This window comes from Aotus nancymaae, unplaced genomic scaffold, assembly GCF_030222135.1.
Source record: "Aotus nancymaae isolate 86718 unplaced genomic scaffold, 86718_ANA_hifiasm-v0.15.2.pri h1tg000059l, whole genome shotgun sequence".
Lineage (NCBI taxonomy): Eukaryota > Metazoa > Chordata > Mammalia > Primates > Aotidae > Aotus > Aotus nancymaae.
In genome coordinates, this window is record NW_026988473.1 from 55,372,865 (window position 1) to 55,398,611 (window position 25,747).

General features: G+C 42.6%; 1 protein-coding gene and 1 long non-coding RNA gene across 2 annotated transcripts in view; one reads left to right on the forward strand and one right to left on the reverse strand.

Annotated features, from left to right (window-relative positions):
• Positions 1 to 4,704, reverse strand: part of LOC135270113 (uncharacterized) — a 71,044-nt gene extending 66,340 nt beyond the window's left edge. The window contains exon 1 of the long non-coding RNA XR_010338361.1: positions 4,496 to 4,704. This is a non-coding gene — a long non-coding RNA (uncharacterized LOC135270113). The remainder of the gene's footprint in view (positions 1 to 4,495) is intronic.
• Positions 4,705 to 22,770: 18,066 nt separating this feature from the next.
• On the forward strand, positions 22,771 to 23,105 carry LOC135270219 (HIG1 domain family member 1A, mitochondrial-like). Its single transcript, XM_064365577.1, has one exon. The coding sequence runs from the start codon at positions 22,824 to 22,826 to the stop codon at positions 23,103 to 23,105; it is 282 nt and encodes a 93-aa protein (XP_064221647.1). The 5' UTR covers positions 22,771 to 22,823.
• The last annotated feature ends 2,642 nt before the right edge of the window (positions 23,106 to 25,747 follow it).

Here is a 25,747-nt window from a genome sequence, read left to right on the forward strand (position 1 = left end):
TCTAAACTCCACATAACATGCTGATAGGCTGATCAATTAAACTGCAGCAAGTCATACTCTAGAAATTGCTCTGGCTCTTTAAGGAATGAGCAGACAAGACCCAGGTGGCTTGCCTGGGCTACCAGCAAGTGAGAGAAGTAGCCAGTTCCACTCATTAAAAGTTTGGCCATGCGTGCAAAGTGGGCACGTGGGGAAGGCCCATCTCCTTGGGGCTCTGGCCACAGCTGGACCTGACATCAGCCCAGGCTGTTGTAATTGGGCCCCAGGTGTCCTGCTGAGCCCACGTGCCCCTGGGAGACTCTCAGGCCACTGAGGTCCAGCTCATTATGGCCTAATTGTTGGCAAATCACTCAGCTGGCCTCAGAGACAGAGTGATGAGCTCACAGCAAGAAAAGTTTGAGGAGCCACAACTTTCTCCCATGCGGCCCACAACTTTCTCCCTTGCGGCCCACAACTTTCTCCACAGTGACCCAAACTTTTCCAGCCCTTAGAGGGCACAGAGCTTTCTCCAGGTTGCCCAGGCCCAAGTACACCATGGATATGCTGCTGTCACCGCTGGGGCTGGCACAACCCTCAGCTGCAGCCTGGTGGTCTGAGGCACGACTGGGCTCCCCAGAGCCTCAAGGATACCCTCAACCTGGTAGGGGGTGCCCTAGCCCTATCCTCCACTCACCGCACCCCCCCCCCCACTAGCCCATCCTGGGACACTTGGTGGGGCTTAGTCACAGCCAGCGTCAAGCACTGCATCCCTGAAGGTGCAGAGATGTCTGGTTGTCAATATGATGATGGGCCCCCAACCCACTGCAGTTCACAGAGGCCGCTCACCCGCCTGAGCCCATCTTCTCATGTGGTCAGGCTCAGAAGGGAGGGAGGGTGATGTAAAGATGATGATACTGATAAACAGCTGCTATTTCACAGCTAAATGTCTTATATGCATCAGCCCACTTACTCCTCAAGAAGCCCCATGAGGTGGTAATTATTATTCCTATTTCACAGATAAATAAACTGAGACTTAGAGACATTGCACTTGCACACCTCATATAACCTTTCCCCTATAGAGAATACTAGCTTTAAAGTGAGATGAATTTGGGCTCAAATCTCAACTCTGCCACTTAACAAGCTGCATAAACTTACACAAGTTGTTTATTTAAATTATCTGAGTCTTTGTTTCTTCATCTGTAAATTGGGCTATTAATTGTACCTGTTCCATAAGATTGTAAAGCTAATGACTATATATGCAAACACCTATCATAGGCCTGGCACAGAGTAACATTCATTAAATGAGTATGGTTAATACTATTTTATAACTTGACGGAATGAAGATACAGCAGTACCTGCCTCGCCAGGGTCATTGTGAGAACTGAGTGCCATAATGCAGGTAAGCATAGCCTGCAAATTCTAGAGCCATAGAAAAATACCCCTTATTGTTACACAGACGAGGAAGCCAACGTTCAGAACCTCAAGTCATTGCTCAAGGTTCCCAGCTGTGGATAGCCAAGCCCAGAGGCAGCCCTAGGGTTTTTCTTCTCAGAGAATGCTTGAGCACCTCGGCAAGGGCAGGCAGACTTTCCTCAGCTCTTCCATTTCACTCACCCACCCTGCAAAGTCACTGACACCCACTGGGGTTGGACACCCTGGCCATGTGCAGGACAGACCCAGCCTCCTCCCAGGGAGCTCACAACGGTATGGGTCAGTAAGACAAGCAAGAGACACTGGAAATACACATACACAAAAATAAAACATGAACCTGGGTAACCTAGAGGGAGTGAGGGTTAATCAACTCTTCCTGCCCCTTCCCACACAAAGGGGTCACATGTAAGCTCTCTCTGCTGCTTCCTTCACTCCCCCAAATTAACCCACAACCTCAGCAGAAACAGAGAGCTTGCTATGGAAACACAACTTCAGGATGTGTCCTATAACTCCCTTCCAATCAGATGGGGGCCCACAATCTCCCTGAGAGAGAAATTCTCAGGTGCTCCCCACTCTCCCCTTCACAGCCCCTTAGGAAAGGCCTGAGCTCAGTGGTACCAGCTAAGACTGATGGACATTCATGATGGTACCGGACCATGTGGCTCTGGCCTCCATTTCCTGGTGGGCCTCAACCCCAGGTGGTAGCAGGAAGGAGCTGGGCCTGGGACTTTCTTATGGCCCTGAATCACTGGTGGCTTCTTGATGACCACTGACTTTCCCAGCCAGTCCCTGCCAGGACCAAACCTGGTCGGGGACTCTGGGGGGTGAGGAGGAGGTTGAGCATTCAGATGGGGAAGGCCTGAGGAAGTGACCCAGGTTGGTTCAAAGTCCCCTGGAGAATATTGAAGGGAGCTCAGAGGAGCCACACACGACCCCACATTAAATGTGGGAACCAGCAGAGTGGAGTTTAGAGTCAGGCAGCCCAGATTCAAGTCCTAGCTCTGCTACTTACTGGCTGTGTGGCCATGGGCAATACCTTTCCCTATTTCCTCTTCCCTAAAACAGTGATAACCATAGGACTAACCACAAATATTAGACATAAAGTTTTAACTAATATTTACAGAGAGTCCATAATGTATGTTAGTAACTGTGCTAAATAAATTACAGGTGTCACCTCATTTAATCTTCTGAACACTGCTGTGAGGCTTTACTTGTGAGATGTATGCTATACCCGAGCCTAGTAAGTGCACAATAAACAAGTGTTGACTAACTGCATCAATGAATGAAGATGTCAGTGCTATTTTTATGCCCATTTTTCAGAAGAGCACTCTGAGGCTCAAAGACAGGAAGCAATATGTCAGGACCACACAGGGTCAGAAGCAGATCCCAGGTCTCCTGCCTCGGGCCCTGACAACAGCATGGCCCCACAGACAGTCCTATGGCTGGTGCCAAGGGGTGCATCAGTGATGTCTGAGGATGAGGCACAGACTCACCTTCCTTAGGCACAGTCCCTCCAGCAAGGCATGAGCCTGGGTGGCTTTGGACACATGTGGTGCTTGGATGTCACCTTGTGGCTTTGGGCAGTACAGGCTGAACCTGGCCAGACCAAGTGGCCTCAAGCTGTGGAGAAAGGCCAGTCCCACATCCAGGAGAGGCCAGAGAGCCACCAGTCCACAGATCCTGTTCAGGTACCCAGCCTAGTCATGGATAGAGAAGGACAGACTTTTCCAAAAGCTTCATTCAAAGACAAAAGAGCACCCGGAACCCAGTAGTTTGTGTATGAGTAGGAGAGGGGCTAGGGTTATACAGCTGGGTTGCTTCTGTGTCCAACAGGGGCCTGAGGCCTCCTGGATTTCTGGGTCACCAAACCCTGGGGGCCTCTCATCTGCCCCTCCCACACAACACATACACAGGAGCCCTATCATGCAACTTGCCAAATCTGGTTCCTGAGGGCCAGGATGCCCAGCCTGAAGGCCCATCTAGTGAATAGTTTCCACCTCTTCTTTATGTACATTAGACCCATAAACAGGTGGGCCCTGACCAAGATCACACAGCAAGGCCCTGGAGGGAGGGCTCCACGCCAAGGCCTTCAGACTGTCAGGTCAGTGGATTCTCGGTAAGGCCCCTTCTTCTCTTAAAATTAAACAGCACAGGAAGTGCTATAATTCAGTCATGCATTCATTCAACCTGATCCCTGCCCCCGTGGACTCAGTATAAATTGTCCCTTCCCATGTCACAGTCCTGCAGGGATCTGGGGACTACTACCCACTTGTGCCTAGGCCAAGCATCTTACAGGAGAAAGAGTGTAGGGATCAAAACCATGCTTGATTTCAAGTCCCTAACCTGCCTCTTACTAGTGCCAAGCCTTGACTAAGTGCAACCTCTCTGAGCCTCAGTTTCTCCATCTGTAACATGGGCTTAGTATTCACTACCTTGCAAGGGGTTGTGAGGTTTAAGCGACATATGGCATATAAAACCCCAAATGTGGGACCTGGCCAGAGCAGGAGCTGGTTAAATGGGCTATTCCTTCCCTGTAGCTGGGGCGGGACCAACTGAAGGAGACTAGAGGAGACTGAAGCCCTCCAGCCACAACTCATAACAGGGACTTACATGATGCCCAAACTTCTCAAAGTCAGACGCCAGGCTCAGGCAGATCAGGGCAGACTCTTCAGAATGAGGCAGTTGGTGCCCCTTTTCCTCAGAGCCTTGACTTTTCTTACTTTGTGGCTTAAAGAATGGATCCCAGGTGAGTGTGCTAAGGAGGAGAAGGCGCCTGGTGCAGGGAGGCATCCTGGCTGGAGGCAGGGATCAGAGGCCACCCTGGTCAGCTCACCACCTCCCATTGAAAGACCTCTAATTAGGCCCCTTCCCTAACTGAGGCAGTCCAAGGGCCTGAAGCTTGTCTGGAGGAATTCACCCGCTCCCTGCATGGGAGATTTGAGAGCTGCCCCACTGAGAAAAGGAAGCCTCCTCATCTGGGCCAGGGGCCTACTTGCTTGTCACCTCATGGAAGGTGTTTAGTGTTTTGTGTCACTAACAGAATACCTGAGACTGGGATATTTATAAAGAAATGTATTTGGCTCACAGTTCTGGAGACTGGGAAGTCCACAGGCATGGTGCCAGCATCTGCTCAGCATCTGGTGAGGACCTTCTTGCTGTGTCATCCTGCGGCAGAAGTGGAGAGCCAAGAGGGCATGAGAGAGGAAGGGAAGGGGGACAAAACTCACCATTTTATCAGGAATCCACTCCTGTGATAACCACATTAATCCATTCATGAGGGCAGAGTCTTTATTATGTAATCACCTCTTGAAAATCCCACCTCTCAACATCGTTTCATTGGAGATTAAGTTTCTGATACAGGAACTTGGGGGACACAGGCAAACCAAACCAGAAGTTTCTTTGGCCACTTCTCCAGAAGAGCAACTAAGGTTGGAGAGGCCAGGGGATCCCCCTGAGGGGATAGATACCCATTCTTAAGACTGGATACAGCAGGATCAGAGGTATCAGCCTGAGTGAGTAGGGTGAGCAAGAGGAGAAGAGACTTGACTTGTCCTGGTCCCATGCCTGCCTCATTGGGAGAGGACAATCTGCCCCACCATTCCCAGTACTGAAAGCTCCTCCAGCTCTCAGCTATCAGGGTGAGGTCAGGAGACAGAAGTCAGAGGGCCAGCTCCAGACCTGGTTCTCTTATCAATTGGCTATGAGATTGCTCACTCCAAACCTCAGCTCCCTCATCTGTAAAGTGAGGTGGTATCACCTACCTCCCAAGTGTTGGAAAAATCAAGTCAATTGAGGAACATAAAAGAGCTTTCTAAACTATAGTTATACAAAATTCACTAGAAACATCACAGGTTTCATGCAGGAAGGGAAAGGCCATGAGAGGCCACCAGTCCAGCACCTATCATCTGTGGACGAGGAAAAGAGTCCCTGGCCCAAGGGCATCTGCCAGAACCTATATCAGATCCCAAACTTCTTGACTTGCTTCTCCTTGCTGCTTCCGGTTGGTGTACACAGGCTGAGGCCTTGTGCACTCAGCTTCCCAGGACTGGGTGGTTGGGGTGAAGGTTGAAAAAGAGTTACAGGTTAGAAGCTCTTAAGAATCCTGCCCAAAGTCAGAGTGGATTATGTAGCCTGTGAATGGTTAGCAGAGGAAGGGGTTGACTGAGAGAATCAGCTTGCAAATCCACCTCCCACACACAACAGAGGGGTGACAGTACATTTTCATATGGCCTGAGGAAAAGCTACCCAACCTACAGCCTCTGCAGCTGCTAGATGATGCCAGGGTCAAAACACAAGCCATTGGCAGGGACTCCAGTGCCCCCAGCGGCAGTTGCTGTGCACTTCACAAGCCCTGAGGACAGACTCCCCTGCCCCATAGACACTGCCACGGCCAAAACACAAGCAAAGCACATGCTCCCCAGCTCCTTGCCTACTGCTACTCCCACTGAAAGCAACCCTGTGCTCCCCAGTAGAAGGGTGACAGTGGCACCTCCACCCCAGCATACCACCAGGAGCCTAGGGATCACCCTGCCTCTGCCTAACATAGCCAGTACCTACACACACTACTAAGGGGCCTGAGGAGCCAGGCCTAGCTCCACTCCTCCTTCCCAGTGCCTAAGCATGTCATCTTTGGGCATGGGAATCACCCAGCCCAGTTCATCACCTTTGGCACCCAAGACTTTTTCCAGGGACCTGAGATCAGGCCCATCCAACCTGCCTCTACCACCACAGCTGGCACCCACACACATGCCCCTTGTGGGCCTAGGGACTAGCCTACCAAGCCCATTGCAGCCACCATAAATTATTTAACAAAATCATGTATCGATAATAACCTTGAATAAAAACAGACTACATTTTCCAAATAAAAGACAAACACTAGCTGCATGAATTAAAAAACATGACCCAACTATATGCTGCCTAAAAGAAACTCATCTCACATGCAAAGACATATACAGACATAAAGTAAAGGGATGAAAAAAAAATAGTCCAATTACTGAGGCAGACCGAAATTACCAAGGCAGTTCTAACTATACCTTTATAAACAAAACCGCAAGGAAGTTCACATAGCAGCTGGGCAGAACCCATGGCAGCTCAGCAACACCTCTGCTGGCCGACTGTGACTAGGCTACCTTCTTGCTGGGCAGGGCAGCTCTGAAAAAAGGCAACAGCACATCAGGAACTTATAAATAAAGCCCTACCTTCCCAGGACAGAGCACCTGGGGAAAAAGATGGTTATGAGTTCCACTGCAGCAGACTTAAATGCACCTGCCCAGCAGCTCTGAACAGAACAATGGAGCTCAAAGCTCAGCACTTGAGCTCCTATAAGGGACAGACTGTCTCCTCAAGCAGCTCCCTGACCCCTGCATATCCAAAGAGCCACCTCATAAAGGAGAGCTCAGGCTGACATATGGTGGGTATCCTTCTGGCATGACGATAGCAGAAAAAGAAACTGGCAGCAACCCTTACTGTTCTGTAGCAACCACAGGTGATCCCCAGGCAAGCAGGGTCTGGAGTGGACCTCCAGCAGTCCTACAGCAGAGGGGCCTGACTGTTAGAAGGAAAACTAAAGAACAGAAAGAAAGAACTTCAACATCAACAAAAAGCACATCCTTTCAGAGACCCCATCTGAAAGTCACCAACTACAAAGACCACAGGTAGATAAATCCACAAAGATGGGAAGAAACCATCACAAAAAGTATGAAAACACCCAAAGCTAGAACTCCTCTCCTCCTCCAAGGGATCACAACTCTTCACCAGCAAGAGAACAAAGCTGGATGGAGAATGAGTCTGATGAATTGACAGAAACAGTCTTCAGACGGTGGATAATAACAAACTTCTTTGAGCTAAAAGAACATGTCCTAACCTGATACAAAGAAACTAAGAACCTTGAAAAAAGGTTTGACAAAATGCTAACGAGAATAAACAGCATAGAGAAGAACATAAATGACTTAATGGAGCTGAAAAACACAATACGAGAACTTCGCAAAACATACACAGGTTTCAATAGCCAAATTGACCAGGAAGAAGAAAGGATATCAGAGATTGAAGATCAACTCAATGAAATAAAAGGAGAAGGCAAGATTAGAGAAAAAACAGTGAAAAGAAATTAACAAAGCCTATAAGAAATAGGGGATCGATCCAAGATGGCCGCTTAGGAGGAACTCGGGAATGCAGCTCCGAGAGAAAGCACAGAGGGTGAGTGGACGCCGTATTTCCAGATTGATTTTTACTGCCCACAGACCAGGAGATTCACACGCAGAAGAGCCACACGGGTCGCCAGCGCCGCTGGTTTGAACGGCGCAGCCGCTGGGCCGGCACCCTGAGGCAATGGCTCATGGTACAGAGTGAGAGAGTCTGAGTCCCCTATAAGCCAGCAAGGGGAGCTGAAACAGGGAGCCAGGCCAGCGCCACGAATCTCAGAGCCGCGGCTTTAGCCAACACAGCGGCTCCGGAGGCAGATCAGATGAGACGGTGTCCCCTCTTACCCAGCAAGAAGACCTGAAACAGGGAGAGAAGACAGGAGATTCCCGAGCAAAAAAAAAAAAAAAAAAAGCGCCACTGCAAACACAACTAAACCCAAGACGGTCCAGCTCTGTGGAGGAGGGGCGTTCTCCATAGGCACCCTGCTGTTCCCAGGGCAATCTACCAAGACAACCCGCCACTACAGAGACTCCGTCACTACAGGGGCGGGCCAACATAGCGGAAGCAGTTCTAACTACACCCAGAAGTTCACACGGAAGCTGGGTGGAGCCCACAGCAGCTTAGCGAAGCCTCTGCAGCCTGAGTGTGACTAGGCTGCCACCTTGTGGGCAGGGAAAACAGCAACTGCACAGGGGAACATCATAAAACCGTAACTCCCTGGGACAGAACACCTGGGGGGAAGAGCAGGGGGTTTATGAGTTCTGCCACAGCAGACTTAAAATTACCAAAATCAGAAAGACAACAACTACAAAGTCAACAGGTGGATATATCCACAAAGATGGGAAGAAACCAGCGCAAAAAGGATGAAAACACCCAAAACCAGAACACTCCTCCTCCTACAAGGGATCACAACTCCTCACCAGCAAGGGAACAAGACTGGATGGAGAATGAGTGTGATGAAATGACAGAATCAGCTTTCAGAAAGTGGATAATAAGAAACTTCCGTGAGCTAAAAGAACATGTTCTAACCCAATGCAAAGAAACTAAGAACCTTGAAAAAAGACTTGACGAAATGCTAACAAGAATGGACAACTTAGAGAGGAATATGAGCGAATTGATGGAGCTGAAAAACACAACACGAGAACTTCGTGAAGCATGCACAAGTTTCAACAGGCGAATTGACCAAGCAGAAGAAAGGATATCAGAGGTCGAAGATCAACTCAATGAAATAAAACGAGAAGGCAAGATTAGAGAAAACAGGGTAAAAAGGAATGAACAAAGTCAACAAGAAATATGGGACTATGTGAAAAGACCTAATCTACGTTTGATAGGTGTACCTGAATGTGACGAAGAGAACGAATCCAAGCTGGAAAATACTCTTCAGGATATTATCCAGGAAAACTTCCCCAACCTAACAAGGCAGGCCAAGATGCAAGTCCAGGAAATACAGAGAACACCACAAAGATATTCCTCTAGAAGAGCAACCCCAAGACACATAATCATCAGATTCACCAGGGTTGAAATGAAGGAGAAAATACTAAGGGCAGCCAGAGAGAAAGGTCGGGTTACCCACAAAGGGAAGTCCATCAGACTCACTGCAGATCTCTCAGCAGAAACCCTACAGGCCAGAAGAGAGTGGGGGCCGATATTCAACATCCTTAAGGAAAAGAACTTTCAACCCAGAATTTCATATCCAGCCAAACTAAGCTTCATAAGTGAAGGAAAAATAAAATCCTTTGTGAACAAGCAAGAACTCAGAGAGTTCATCACCACCAGACCAGCTCTACAAGAGCTCCTGAAGGAGACACTACACATAGAAAAGAACAACCAGTACCAGCCACTCCAAAAACACACAAAAAGGTAAAGAGCAGCAACACAATGAAGAATCTGCATCAACCAAAGGGCAAAACAGCCACCTAGCACCAAAATGACAGGATCGAATTCACACATAACAATATTAACCCTAAATGTAAACGGACTAAATGCCCCAATCAAAAGACACAGACTGGCAAATTGGATAAAAAGCCAAAACCCATCAGTGTGCTGTATCCAGGAAACCCATCTTGCATGCAAGGATACACAAAGGCTCAAAATAAAGGGATGGAGGAAGATTTACCAAGCAAATGGAGAGCAAAAAAAAGCAGGAGTTGCAATTCTCATCTCTGATAAAATAGACTTTAAAGCAACAAAGATCAAAAGAGACAAAGAAGGACATTACATAATCGTAAAAGGATCAATGCAGCAAGAAGAGCTAACAATCCTAAATATATATGCACCTAATACAGGAGCACCCAGATACATAAGGCAAGTTCTTAAAGACTTACAAAGAGACTTAGACTCCCACACAATAATAGTGGGAGACTTCAACACACCATTGTCAATATTAGACAGATCAACGAGACAGAAAATTAACAAGGATATCCAGGACTTGAACTCAGACCTGGAACAAGCAAACCTAATAGACATTTACAGAACTCTCCACCCCAAATCCACAGAATATACATTCTTCTCAGCACCACATCACACCTACTCTAAAATTGACCACATAATTGGAAGTAAATCACTCCTCAGCAAATGCAAAAGAACGGAAACCATAACAAACAGTCTCTCAGACCACAGTGCAATCAAGTTAGAACTCAGAATTCAGAAACCAACCCAGAACCACACAGCCTCATGGAAAATGAACAACTTTCTCCTGAATGTTGACTGGATAAACAATGAAATGAAGGCAGAAATAAAGACGTTCTTCGAAACCAACGAGAATGAAGACACCACATACCAGAATCTCTGGGACACATTTAAAGCAGTCTCTAGAGGAAAATATATAGCAATAAGTGCCCACATGAGAAGAAAGGAGAGATCTAAAATTGACACCCTATCGTCAAAATTGAAAGAGCTAGAGGAGCAAGATCAAAAAAACTCAAAACCTAGCAGAAGACAAGAAATAACTAAGATCAAAGCAGAATTGAAGGAGATAGAGACAGGAAAAACCCTACAAAAAATCAATAAATCCAGGAGCTGGTTTTTTGAAAAGATCAACAAAATAGACAGACCACTAGCCAGACTAATAAAAAAGAAAAGAGAGAATAACCAAATAGATGCAATAAAAAATGACAAAGGGGATATCACCACAGATGCCACAGAAATTCAAACCACCATCAGAGATTATTACAAACAACTCTACGCACATAAACTAGAAAACCTGGAGGAAATGGATAAATTCCTGGACAGCTGCCTCCTCCCATGCCTAAACCAGGAAGAAGTCGAAACCCTAAATAGACCAATAACAAGGTCTGAAGTCGAGGCAGCAATTAAGAGCCTACCACCCAAAAAAAGCCCAGGTCCAGATGGGTTCACAGCAGAATTCTACCAGACATACAAAGAGGAACTGATACCATTCCTACTGAAACTATTCCAAATAATCCAAAAAGAGGGAATCCTTCCCAAATCATTTTATGAGACCAACATCATCCTAATACCAAAACCTGGCAGAGACTCAACAAGAAAAGAAAACTACAGGCCAATATCCATGATGAACATAGATGCAAAAATCTTCAATAAAATACTGGCAAGCCGATTACAACAACACATCAAAAAGCTTATCCACCATGATCAAGTAGGATTCATCCCGGGGATGCAAGGCTGGTTCAATATACGCAAGTCTATAAATGTAATTCACCACATAAACAGAACCAAAGACAAAAACCACATGATTATCTCAATAGATGCAGAGAAGGCCTTCGACAAAATTCAACAGCCCTTTATGCTAAAAACCCTCAATAAACTAGGTATCGATGGAACGTATCTCAAAATAATAAAAGCTATCTACGACAAACCGACAGCCAATATCATACTGAACGGGCAAAAACTGGAAGCATTCCCTTTGAAATCTGGCACTAGACAAGGATGCCCTCTCTCACCACTCCTATTCAATATAGTACTGGAAGTTCTAGCCAGAGCAATCAGGCAAGAAAAAGAAATAAAGGGTATTCAATTAGGAAAGGAGGAAGTCAAATTGTCTCTATTTGCAGACGACATGATTGTATATCTAGAAGACCCCATCATCTCAGCCAAAAATCTCCTGAAACTGATAAGCAACTCCAGCAAAGTCTCAGGATACAAAATCAACGTGCAAAAATCACAAGCATTCCTATACACCAATAACAGACTTAAAGAGAGCCAAATCAAGAACGAACTGCCATTCACAATTGCTACAAAGAGAATAAAATACCTAGGAATACAACTAACAAGGAATGTAAAGGACCTCTTCAAGGAGAACTACAAACCACTACTCAACGAAATACGAGAGGACACAAACAGATGGAGAAACATTCCATGTTCATGGTTAGGAAGAATTAATATCGTGAAAATGGCCATACTGCCCAAAGTAATATACAGATTCAACGCTATCCCCATCAAGCTACCAATGACCTTCCTCACAGAACTGGAAAAAACCACCTTAAACTTCATATGGAACCAAAAGAGAGCCCGCATAGCCAAGTCAATTCTAAGCAAAAAGAACAAAGCGGGAGGCATCACGCTACCAGACATCAAACTCTACTACAAGGCTACAGTAATCAAAACAGCATGGTACTGGTACCAAAACAGAGATATAGACCAATGGAACAGAACAGAGGTGTCGGAGACAACACAACATATCTACAACCACCCGATCTTTGACAAACCTGATAAAAACAAGCAATGGGGAAAGGATTCCCTGTTCAATAAGTGGTGTTGGGAAAACTGGCTAGCCATATGCAGAAAGCAGAAACTCGACCCCTTCCTGACACCTTACACTAAAATTGACTCCAGATGGATTAAAGACTTAAACATAAGACCTAACACCATAAAATCACTAGAAGGAAACCTAGGCAAAACCATTCAGGACATAGGCATAGGCAAGGACTTCATGACCAAAACACCAAAAGCATTGGCAACAAAAGCCAAAATAGATAAATGGGACCTAATCAAACTCCACAGCTTCTGCACAGCAAAAGAAACAGTCACTAGAGTGAATCGGCAACCAACAGAATGGGAAAAAATTTTTGCAGCCTACCCATCTGACAAAGGGCTGATATCCAGAATTTACAACGAGCTAAAAAAGATTTACAAGAAAAAAACAAACAAGCCCATTCAAAAGTGGGCGAAGGATATGAACAGATACTTTACAAAAGAAGACATACATGAGGCCAACAAGCATATGAAAAAATGCTCATCATCACTGGCCATTAGAGAAATGCAAATCAAAACTACATTGAGATACCATCTCACACCAGTTAGAATGGCGATCATTAAAAAATCTGGAGAAAACAGATGCTGGAGAGGATGTGGGGAAATAGGAACACTTTTACACTGTTGGTGGGAGTGTAAATTAGTTCAACCATTGTGGAAAACAGTGTGGCGATTCCTCAAGGACCTAGAAATAGAAATTCCATTTTCTATTAATAGAAATAGAAATTCCCAGCAATCCCATTACTGGGCATATATCCAAAGGATTATAAATCGTTCTACTATAAGGACACATGCACACGAATGTTCATAGCAGCACAGTTTACAACAGCAAAGACCTGGAACCAACCCAAATGCCCATCGATGATAGACTAGACAGGAAAAATGTGGCACATATACACCATGGAATATTATGCAGCCATTAAAAACGAGGAGTTCGCGTCCTTTGTAGGGACATGGATGAACCTGGAAACCATCATTCTCAGCAAACTGACACAAGAACACAAAATCAAACACCACATGTTCTCATTCATAGGCAGGTGTTGAACAAGGAGAACACATGGACACAGTGAGGGGAGCACTATACACGGGGGTCTGTTGTGGGGGAGTGGGGGGGACAGTGGGGGGGTGGGGAGTTGGGGAGAGATAGCATGGGGAGAAATGCCAGATATGGGTGAAGGGGAGGAAGGCAGCAAATTACACTGCCACGTATGCACCTATGCAACAACCTTGCATGTTTTTCACATGTACCCCAAAACCTAAAATGCAATAAAAAAAAATTAAAAAAAAAAAAAAAGAAAAAGAAATATGGAATTATGTGAAAAGACCTAATCTACGTTTGATAGGTGTACCTGAATGTGACAGAGAGAATGAATCCAAGCTGGAAAATACTCTTCAGGATATTATCCAGGAGAACTTCCCATGCCTAGCAAGGCAGGCCAACATTCAAGTCCAGGAAATACAGAGAACACCACAAAGATATTCCTCAAGAAGAGCAACCCCAAGGCACATAATCATCAGATTCACTAGGGTTGAAATGAAGGAAAAAATGCTAAGGGCAGCCAGAGAGAAAGTTCAGGTTACCCACAAAGGGAAGCCCATCAGACTCACAGTGGATCTCTCAGCCGAAACCCTGCAAGCCAGAAGAGAGTGGGGGCCAATATTCAATATCCTTAAAAAAAGAACTTTCAAACTGGAATTTCATATCCAGCCAAATGAAGCTTCAAAAGTGAATGAGAAATAAAAACCTTTACAAACAAACAATTGCTCAGAGATTTCGTCACCACCAGGCCTGCCTTACAAGAGCTCCTGAAAGAAGCACTAAGCAAAGAAAGGAACAACCAATACCAGCCACTCCAGAAACTTACCAAATGGTAAAGAGCATCGATGCCATGAAGAAACTGCATCAACTACTGGGCAAAACAACCAGCTAGCATCAAAATGGCAGGATCAGATTCACACATAACAATATTAACCTTAAATATAAATGGGCTAAATGCCCCAATCAAAAGACACAAACTGACAAATTGGATAAAAAGTCAAAACCCATCAGTGTGTTGTATTCAGGAAACCTATCTCACATGCAAGGACACACATAGGCTCAAAATAAAGGGATGGAGGAAGATTTACCAAGCAAAGGGAGAGCAAAAAAAAAGCAGAAGTTGCAATCCTAGTCTCTGATAAAATAGACTTTAAACCAACAAAGATCAAAAGAGACAAAAAAGGGCATTATATAATGGTAAGAGGATCAATGCAACAAGAAGAGCTAACGATCCTGAATATATACCCACCCAATACAGGAGCACCCAGATACATAAAGCAAGTTTTTAATGACCCACAAAGAGACTTAGACTCACACACAACAATAGTGGGAGACTTTAACACTCCACTGTCAATATTAGACAGATCAATGAGACAGAAAATTAATGAGGATATCCAGGACTTGAACTCAGATCTGGACCAAGCAGACCTAATAGACATCTACAGAACTCTCCACCCCAATCCACAGAATATACATTCTTCTCAGCACCACATCACACCTACTCTAAAATTGACCACATAATTGGAAGTAAGTCACTCCTCAGCAAATGCAAAAGAACAGAAATCATAACAAACAGTGTCTCGGACAACAGTGCAATCATATTAGAACTCAGGATTAAGAAACTAACTCAGAACCACACAACTTCATGGAAACCGAACAACTGACTTTGATTGTTGAATGTATAAACAATGAAATGAAGGCAGAAATAAAGATGTTCTTTGAAACCAATGAAAACGAAGACACAACATTCCAGAATCTCTGGGACACATTTAAAGCAGTGTCTAGAGGGAAATTTATAGCAATAAATGCCCACATGAGCAGCAAGGAAACGTCTAAAATAGACAACCTATCATCAAAATTGAAAGAGCTAGAGGAGCAAAATCAAAAAAACTCGAAAACTAGCAGAATACAAGAAATAAGATCAAAGCAGAACTGAAGGAGATAGAGACACAAAAATCCCTTCAAAAAAATCAATAAATCCAGGAGCTGGTTTTTTTTTTTTTAAATATCAACAAAATAGACAGACCACTAGCCAGATTAATAAACAAGAAAAGAGAGAAGAATCAAATAGATGCAATAAAAAATAATAAAGGGGATATCACCACCAATTCCACAGAAATACAAACTACCATCACAGATTACTGCAATCAACTCTATGCACATAAACCAGTAAACCTGGAAGAAATGGATAAATTCCTAGACACTTGCACCCTCACAAGCCTAAACCAGAAAGAAGTTGAAACCCTGAATAGACCAATAACAAGGGCTGAAGTTGAGGCAGCAATTAGTAGCCTACCAACCAAAAAAAGCCCAGGTCTAGATGGGTTCACAGCCAAATTCTACCAGACATACAAAGAGAAGCTGGTACCACTCCTTCTGAAACTATTCCAAACAATACAAAAAGAGGGAATCCTTCTGAAATCATTTTATGGGACCAACATCATCCTGTTACCAAAATCCAGCAGAGACTCAACAAAAAAAGAAAACTTCAGGCCAGTATCCATGATGAACACAGACACAAAAATCTTCAATAAAATACTGGCAAACCAAGTGCAACAGCATATCAAAAAGCTTATCCATCACGATCAAGTAGGCTTCATCCTGGGGATGCAAGGCTGGTTCAACATATGCAAGTCTATAAACGTAATTCACCACATAAACAGAACCAAAGGCAAAAACCACATGATTATCTCAATAGATGCAGAGAAGGCCTTTGACAAAATTCAACAGCCCTTTATGCTAAAAACTCTCAATGAACTAGGTATCGATGGAATGTATCTCAAAATAATCAAAGCTGTTTATGACAAACCCAGTCAGTATCATACGGAATGAGCAAAAACTGGAATCCCTTTGAAATCTGGCACTAGACAAGGATGCCCTCTCTCACCACTCCTATTCGACATAGTATTGGAAGTTTCAGCCAGAGCAATCAGGCAAGAAAAAGAAACAAAGGGTATTCAATTAGGAAAGGAGGAAGTCAAATTGTCTCTATTTGCAGATGACATGATTGTATATTTAGAAGACCCCATCATCTCAGCCCAAAATCTCCTGAAACTGATAAGCAACTCCAGCAAAGTCTCAGGATACAAAATCAATGTGCAGAAATCACAAGAATTTCTATACACCAATAACAGACTAACAGAGAGACAAATCATGAGTGAACTGACATTCACAATTGTTACAAAGAGAATAAAATACCTAGGAATACAACTAACAAAAGATGGAAAGGATCTCATCAAGGAGAACTACAAACCACTGCTCAAAGAAATAATGGAGGACACAAACAGATGGAAAAACAGTCCATACTCATGGTTAGGAAGAATCAATATTGTGAAAATGGCCATACTGCCCAAAGTAATTTATAAATTCAACACTCTTCCCATCAAGCTACCTATGACCCTCTTCACAGAACTGGAAAAAACCATCTTAAACTTCATATGGAACCAAAAGAGAGCCCACAGAGCCAAGACAATTCTAAGCAAAAAGAACAAAGCTGGAAGTTTGATGCTACCTGACTTCAAACCATACTACAAGGCTACAGTAATCAAAACAGCATGGTACTGGTACCAAAACAGACATACAGACCAATGGACCACAACAGAGGCCTCGGAGGCAATGCCACACATCTACAACCATCTGATCTTTGACAAACCTGACAAAAACAAGCAATGGGAAAAGGATTCCCTGTTTAATAAATGGTGTTGGCAAAACTGGCTAGCCATGTGCAGAAAGCAGAAACTGGACCCCTTCCTGACATCTTACACTAAAATTAAATCCAGATGGATTAAAGACTTAAACAGAAGACCTAACACCATAAAAACCCTAGAAGAAAACCTAGGCAAAACCATTCAGGACATAGGCATAGGCAAGGACTTCATGACTAAAACACCGAAAGCATTGGCAACAAAAGCCAAAATAGATAAATGGGATCTAATTAAACTCCAGAGCTTACATACAGCAAAAGAAACCATCATTAGAGTGAACCAGCAACCAACAGAATGGGAAAAAATGTTTGCAATCTACCCATCTTACAAAGGCCTAATATCCAGAATCTACAAAGACAGATTTACAAGAAAAAAACAAACAAACCCATCCAAAAGTGGGTGAAGGACATGAACAGACACTTTTCAAAGGAAGACATATATGATGCCAACAAACATATGAAAAAATGCTCATCATCACTGGTCATTAGAGAAATGCAAATCAAAACCACATTGAGATACCATCTCACACCAGTTAGAATGGCGATCATTAAAAACATCTGGAGACAGATGCTGGAGAGGATGTGAAGAAAACAGAACACTTTTACACTGTTGGTGGGAGTGTAAATTAGTTCAACCATTGTGGAAGACAGTGTGGTGATTCCTCAAGGACCTAGAAATAGAAATTCCATTTGACCCAGCAATCCCATTACTTGGTATATATCCAAAGGATTATAAATCTGTTCTTTTATAAAGACACATGCACACGTATGTTCATTTCAGCACTGTTTACAATAGCAAAGACCTGGAACCAACTCAAATGCCCATTGATGATAGACTGAACAAGGAAAATGTGGCACATATACACCATGGAATACTCATAAAAAACGATGAGTTTGTGTCCTTTGTAGTGACATGGATGAATCTGGAAACTATCATTCTCAGCAAACTGACACAAGAACAGAAAATCAAACACAGCATGTTCTCACTCATAGGTGGGTTACGAACAATGAAAACACATGGACTCAGGGAGGGGAGCAGCACACACTGGGATCTGTTGGAGGGTAATAGGGAAGGGACAGCGTAGGGTAGGGAGGTTGGGGAGGGATAACATGGGGAGAATGCCAAATATAGGTGACGGGGGATGGAGGCAGCAAACTATATTGCCATGTGTGTACCTATGCAACAATCCTGCATGTTCTGCACATGTACCCCAGAACCTAAAGTGCAACTATATATATAATCATAGAGACAACTTGTGTAAGATTGAATGTTCTCCCTCCCTTATGCATAATTCAAAATGTCTGATCCTCTAGAAGAACTGTTACTACATGATTTTCTTTTTTATATGCCCTCTGATTCTACAACATAATACAAAATGAAGTATTTTAGCTGATTTTTGTATAAAGCATTATTAGCTATTGTCTTTCCAAAATATTCATCTTTCTGCTTTTATAAATAAACAATGCTGGACACACATACTCAAAAAAAGTCCCCTGGTGTTTCTACTCGGCATCCAAAGTTGAAATCATTGAGATATAAAGAAAATCATTTCCTGTAGAGAGACAACATTGAGTAAAGGTCTTGATCAATGGTTTCCAATTCTAGCTATATATTAGAGTTTCCTGGGTACCTTTTTTAAAAACACTAATGTCCGCACATTAAGGAAATAAGAATCTTTGGAGATGGGATCCAGGTCCTGGTACTTTTTTTAAGGCTTCCTAGGTGATTCTAATGTAAACTAAGGTTGAGAACTACTGGCTTATATTGAGAAATGGGATGAGTATTTAGGAAATACATTAGTTTCCTGTTGTTACTGTAACAAATTATCACCATCTTGGTGTCTTAAAACAACACAAATTTATTGTCTTACAGTTCTGAAGGTCAAAAGTCCAAAGTAAGTTTCACTGGGCTAAAATCAAGGTGTCAGCAGGATTTGCATTCCTTTCTGAAAGACTTAGGGGAGAAACTGTTTCCTTGCCTTTAGCTGCTTCCAGAAGTTGCCCAGATTCCTTGTCTGGTGTCCTCTTCTCCCACCTTTCTTCATCTTCAGTGCCAGCAAGCACACCACTCTGACATCTGCTTTCATCATATTCCCAGGGAAGTAGAACTGGGACATCTTTGCGGGGAGTGGGTCATTATTCTGCCTGCTACATGAATAATACATGAGTTTGACTAAAACATAGTATAAGAGATGCAGAGAAAGACACAAGTATTGAAGAGATGGTCTGAGGTCAGATTTTAAAAGGCCTTGGAGCTAAGCTAGAGAGTTTGGGTTTCATTTAAAGTAAATGCTGGTAACTTCAGATAACAGACTTCAAGAACTACCACAACTGAAACAGCAGAGGCCACAGGTTACCCTGGGAAGAAGCAACCTGCCTCTTCCCATAAGGCTGATTGTTTACATTTAATGTTTGCTGATAAGTAAAGACCATTATGATAAGATCAGAGAAGACCTCTGCTTCAAGGATTGGGGAAGAGTCACTAAGCACCAAGGATAGACAGAAAATAGTGACTTGAGCCAGAAAAGATATAACCATTCATTGGGTTTAGGGTGTGTCCACCATCTCTGATTGTCAGGGCCCAGAAGGACAGAGATGGGACACTCAAAGGGGATAATTGAAGAAAGTGTAATGAGGGACTATTTATAAACACAGACAGAATTAAGGAAGCCAGTGAGGGACAGAGCAGCACCCTGGAATTTACTTAACAAAGAGCCAGGACCACCCCATGATCTGAGGAGTAAATGGAGAAAGTAGACATAGAAACCCAAAGAGTAGTGATAGAAGAAGGTCACCCAACCAGGGATGTGGTCTTTAGGAAGGAATCTGTGACCTGGCAGAAAAGGAGCCAGGAGAAACAACTCCCTGGCCTTAGTGTTCTCCCAACCTCCTACTCTATTGGGGACTAAAATTTGGCTGAAGCCACTGAAAGCCAGCAGGCAAGGTAAGTGTTGATGCAGTCTTCCTAAAACATACATGGATCAAAATGGAAAAGATAGCATTGCTGAACTTTTTAGTTTAGGCCTCTACATGGATAGTAACAGCATCCCTAAAATAAAGCATAGAAGATCACTGAGGTAAAGAATATAGGGAATGATGAGGATGCCAAAGCAGCTTAATGGGGAAAGAATAGCCTTTTCAACAAATGGTGCTGGACAACTGTATATCCACACGCAGAAGAATAAAGCTGGACCCCTTCCTCACATCATATACAAAAAATAACTCAAAATGGGTTGTAGATGTAAGAGCTAAAACTGTAAAACTTTTAGAAGAAAATATGGAAGTAAATTTTCATGATCTCAAATTAGGCAATTATTTTTTATGTGTGACATCAAAAGCACAAAAGAAAAAGAAAAAAATAGATAAACCAGACTTCATCAAAAGTAAAAACGTTAGTACTGCAAAGGACACCAGCAAGAAAATGAAAAGACAATGCATAGAATGGGATAAAACATTTGCAAATCCTATATCCAATAAGGGTTTACTATCCAGAAAATATAACAATACTTATACCTTAACAATAAAAGGACAAATAACCCAATTGAAAAATGGGCAAAGGATTTGAATAGTTTCTCTAAAGAAGCTAAATGGCCAAAAAGCATATGAAAGGATGCTCAATATTGCTACCCATCAGGGAAATGCAAATTAAAATTATAATGAGATACCTCTTCACCAGGATGGCTAAAATTCAAAAGAGAAAATAATAAATGTTGATAAGGATGTGCAGAAATAAGAACCCTCATACACTTCTGGTGGGTATATAAAATGCTGCAGCCACGTTGGAAAACAGTTTGGCAGTTGTTAGAATGTTAAAATAGAGTTACCAGGTGACCAGAAATGTCACTCCTTGGTATATACCCCAATAATGTAAAACATTTATCCATAAATATATACATCTTTTACTTGTTGATTTAAAACATAGATTTTAAAATTTTTAGAAAAAGAAAACATATCCACACAAAAACTTGTAGGTGAATGTTCACGGCAGCATTATTTATAACAGAAAAAAAGTGGAAACAACCCAAATGTCCATCAAATGATGAAAGGATAAATAGTATGTGGTATATTCAAATGATAGAATATTGTCCATCTGTGACACGGAATAAAATACTGATACATGTTACATGAATGGACCTTGGAAACATCATGCTAAATGACTCCATTCTGTTGTATGATTCCATTTATATGAATGTCCAGAATAAGAAAATCCATGGAGACAAAAATTGAATTGGTGGTTTCTGGGGTTTTGGAGAAGGGGAGGCTAAAGAATTACTGCTAATGGGTTAGGGTTTCTTTTGGGGGTGATGAAAATGTTCTAAAATAAGATAATGGTGATGGTTGTAAAATCCCATGTGAGTCTACTAAAAAGCACTTTAAAAGGGTTTTGTGGTACATGGGCTCTACCTCAATAAAGCTGTTATTAAAAAAAAAGAAAATAAACACTACTTCAAAAAAAAGAAAACATGCCAGTGTGAAAACAGGAATTCAGCTTGGAACATGTAAGTTTGAGTTTCCCCTGAGGCATGAAGTTCTCCTGACTGACAGGCTTTTAGATTCATGACTCTGAGATGCAGGGGCAACATCTGGCCTGTAGGTAGAGATATGTGAGTCACAGGTGCCCAGATAAAGGTGGGAGCCATGAAAAGAGTTAAGTCACTCAGAGGAATGTAGGGTAAAGAAGCAAAGATAAATGCTAGAGAAAAATCCCTCTACTTCCCCAAACAGGACCCATCATTACTGACCCTCTAATATGCCCATATCGAGGCCCTGCTCCTGTTCATGCTGTTCCTCCAGCCCACAAGTCCCTGAGGGGACATGTTCTCATTCTGGCCACCCCTGGGATCTTGCTGACTAGCTAAGCCAGAGCCTGGGAGAAAACTCTGGGGAATTCCCCCAGGGAGGAATGGGATAGATTTAACTGCATTCAAGAAACCCAGGCCTGGGACAGACTGGTCCTACTACTCTCAGTCTGTGTAAGTCCTGGTGAGTAACAAAGTTAGTGCTTAGCCAGGCAGAAGGCTTGGGGGAGGCTTTCACCTTAGTAATGTAAGGGCAAAGGTGGGCACAGGGTTTGAAGGCCCCTCAAAATGTTTTCAGCACCTGTAAATTCTCTTAGTAATCGATAAACAGTAAGCTACTTCACATAGCAGCTTAAACTAGAAAAGTGCTTTGTGTGGCATTACAGGTGAGGAGAAGGCAAGGATTCCTTCTCCCCTCTTTTCCTTCCCATATCCAATCCTGGTGGGTTTGCTTTGTAAAGTTTTCTTCTAAGTGGTTCTTGGATTCTCTGAGTCTTGAGTCTCTGAGTTCTTGATTCTCTGACCTTATAATCCCAGGTGGAAAAGAGCAGAGGCTTCCTATCCCTGTGATTGTCCACCACCAAACATTTGTTGATACCTAGGCCATTTCTCATTTCCTTTGACTCTATACTTGCCTGTGAAAGCCCAAGCCCTAGACTAGGGTGTCTGCCTAAGCCTTGTGCACAAGGTCCCCACTTCATATTCTGACCTTGCACCTCGCACCTCCAAGACAGCCTCAGAAGGGCTGTGGGGAGGGCTGCAGTCTAAGTGGGCCAGAATGGGATTTTCAGTAAGTTCTTGGAATGGAGAAAAAGTTGGGGGGCAAAAAACAGAAGGGCTCTCTAGATCTTGAGCAGGTGAGTAATATTAAGAAAGAACAAAGAGAAAAGCCGCGGGACTGGGTGCACGTGCAGGAATCAGCAGCGGGTTGGCGTGTGAGAGGTTTTCTCACTCTGGAACCTCATAGAAAATTCTCAGGGAGATTCTTCAAGCAACCACTATGTCAACAGACCCAGATATTTCCCTTTCTTCATATGATGAAGATCAGGGATCCAAACTTGTTCGAAAAGCTAAAGAGGCACCATTCGTACCCATTGGAATGGCAGGTTTTGCAGCAATTGTTGCATATGGGTTATACAAATTAAAGAGCAGGGGAAATACTAAAATGTCTGTTCATCTGATCCACATGCGTGTGGCAGCCCAGGGCTTTGTTGTAGGAGCAATGACTGTTGGCATGGGCTATTCCACGTATCAGAAATACTGGGCAAAACCTAAGCCTTAGAAGAAGAGATGCTGTCTTGGTCTTGTTGAAGGAGCTTACTTTAGTTAGACATCTCTTTATTGAAGTTACGTATTGTTGAAAATAAACTAATTTGTTTGGGTTTAGATGGTAAAATGGCATTCTGAATATTGGCTTCGTTTCTTGCAGGCTTGATTTGACTGGTGTGACTACATTACTAGTGGCTAGTTTACTAACTAGATCATTCAAGGAAGTCAAGTTAACTTGAAAGAAACATGTCACCTAAATGCACTTGATGATGTTGAAATGTCCACCTTCTTAAATTGTTAAGATGAACTTAGTTCTAAAGAAGATAACAGGCCAACCCTGAAGTATTCCCAGTTTGCTGCAGAATCTCAGTTGTTTTGGATGTTATAGAAGAGTCCTATTGGCCCCAGTTAATTTAACTTTTTTCTGCCTGTTTTGTGGACAGGCTGGCCCTTTTAGAACTCTGTCCAAAAAGTTCATGGAATATAACTTGTAACATTTCCCACAACTAACAATATGTATATGTGCCTGTGTTTAAACCAAATGTAGAAAGCTTACAGTAGAGTTGCATAATAGCAGTATTTATTAAAGAATCTCAGTTGTAAACACGAGAATAACTTATGGACTCTAGTTCTTGTGTAACTGCAAATTATATTTTTGCTGCTGTTATATTAGAATAAATTTTAAATGTCATCTTGAAATAGAAATATGTATTTTAAGCACTCATAGCAAAGGTAAATGAACACTTTTTAACTTTGTGCATTGCTTATTTTTTCCATAGAATTGTAAACATTAAACTGAACAAGTGACCTATAATGGATTTGATTAATGACTTATGAGCAAGCTGGTTTGGCCAGACAGTATACCCAAACTTTTATATAGTACAGAATGCTATTACACTTGTGAAATTCTCTTGTCTAAACTGAATTTACATTCCATCATGATAACATGGTATATGTATTGTTATTAAAGTAAGCGACCCATGCCAAAAAAAAAAAAAAAAAGAACAAAGACATTGCTCATCTTCCACTTTGTTTCTATCCCCATATCATGAGAAAATAGCTTAAAATCACAAAAGGCATAACAAGGATGTCTGAAAGAACTAAAGCCCATTCCCTATCATGGTAAGAGATTCTAAGAGAGCATCTGACAATGCCAGTAAAATTCAAATCTCTTGCTTAGACAAAATACTTAACGCTTACTCAAAGAATTTGAACATGGGTTTGGGATTTCTCTGCAGTACATTCATAAGAAATCTTCGGAAATATCTGAAGATTGAAAAAAGGAAAGGGAAAAAGGCTAACATCAATTACAGGTTGTTCAACTTAAAGTTAGTCCCAGTCAAATATCTCTAGATATCTACATATCAGTTCCATTTTTATGCACTTGCTAAAACTGGAAGAACCTAACATACCTGAACTCAGTAAAGCATTTACTGGGCTTGGTTTTCCTCAATAAATCTTTCTCTCATTCCTCTCCCAACCTACAGCAAACAGTCAGATCTTCATCCACCATGCTCCTGAATCTCTTGATCATGGCTCACTGCAGCCACAATCTTCTGGGCTCAAGCAGTCCTCCCACCTCAGCCTCCCAAGAAGCTGGGACTATAGGTGTGCACCACAACACCCAGATAATTTTCTTTATTATTTTCTGTAGGGACAGTGTCCCATTACATTGCCCAGGTTAGTTTCAATCTCCTGGATCTCAAGCAATCCTTCCACCTCAGATTCCCAAAGTGCTAGAATTACAGACAAGAGTCACTGTGCCTGGCCCTATAGCTCTTCTTACATCATTTCACTGGAAGAGCGAAACTCCAAAGGGAGCATCAGAACAGCTTACTTTTTCTGCCTATTCTCCATTCAGGTCTGATCTGTGTTGCTCCTTGGACAAAATCTCAAGAAGTTTCATTATGACTTTGTTAATTCTTTTAAAAATATTTAAAAAGTCCTTGGATCACTTATAATTTCAAAGACCACCTGATATTAATCATTCAAATAGCTACACATATCTAACTATAAAAGCCCCAAACTCTAAAATTGGAAATTGTACCAGCACCACCCCCACCACCTGTGCCTCCTTCAAACTGGATGCCCAGGGTGAGAAATGGGAGCGAGTCAGAATTGTGTCTTAATCTTTTCCCTAACCTTTCTTTCCTCTCCCTAGTTTGTGACTGATGGCTTTTCACCTCACCAAGTCAGGAATGGAGATAGATCAAAAGTAGCCATGGCCTCAACTGACCTGGGCTTGACCGATGTAAAAAGCAGATAGCATTTTGGAATGTGTTTGTTGAGTACACTGTTACATGCTGTATTTTGACCATTGTTTGTCATTACTAGCCTACTCAGTAGAATGCAGACTCACTCAGGGAACAAAAATGTTACTTATTGTTGTATCCATGCATCCAGCATATAGTCTAGCACAAAGTATATGCTCAGAAAGATGTAAAGAAAAAAATAAAGAAATAGTAACTGAATAAAAAATGAGAAAGCAGAAAAAATAGAAAAAAGAAAAAACTAAACAAAATAAATAAAAAATAATAATAATTAAATAACTAAATGAGAAAGCAAAATGGACAAAAGAGGCTATAGAATGATGTTATTTCATGAAGCATCTCACCAACTGATAACAAAAACCTCTTCCTTTTCTCTACAGAAATG

Coding starts and splice junctions, on each gene's coding strand:
- LOC135270219 (XM_064365577.1), top strand. CDS start 22,824: ATGTCAACAGACCCAGATATTTCCCTTTCTTCATATGATGAAGATCAG.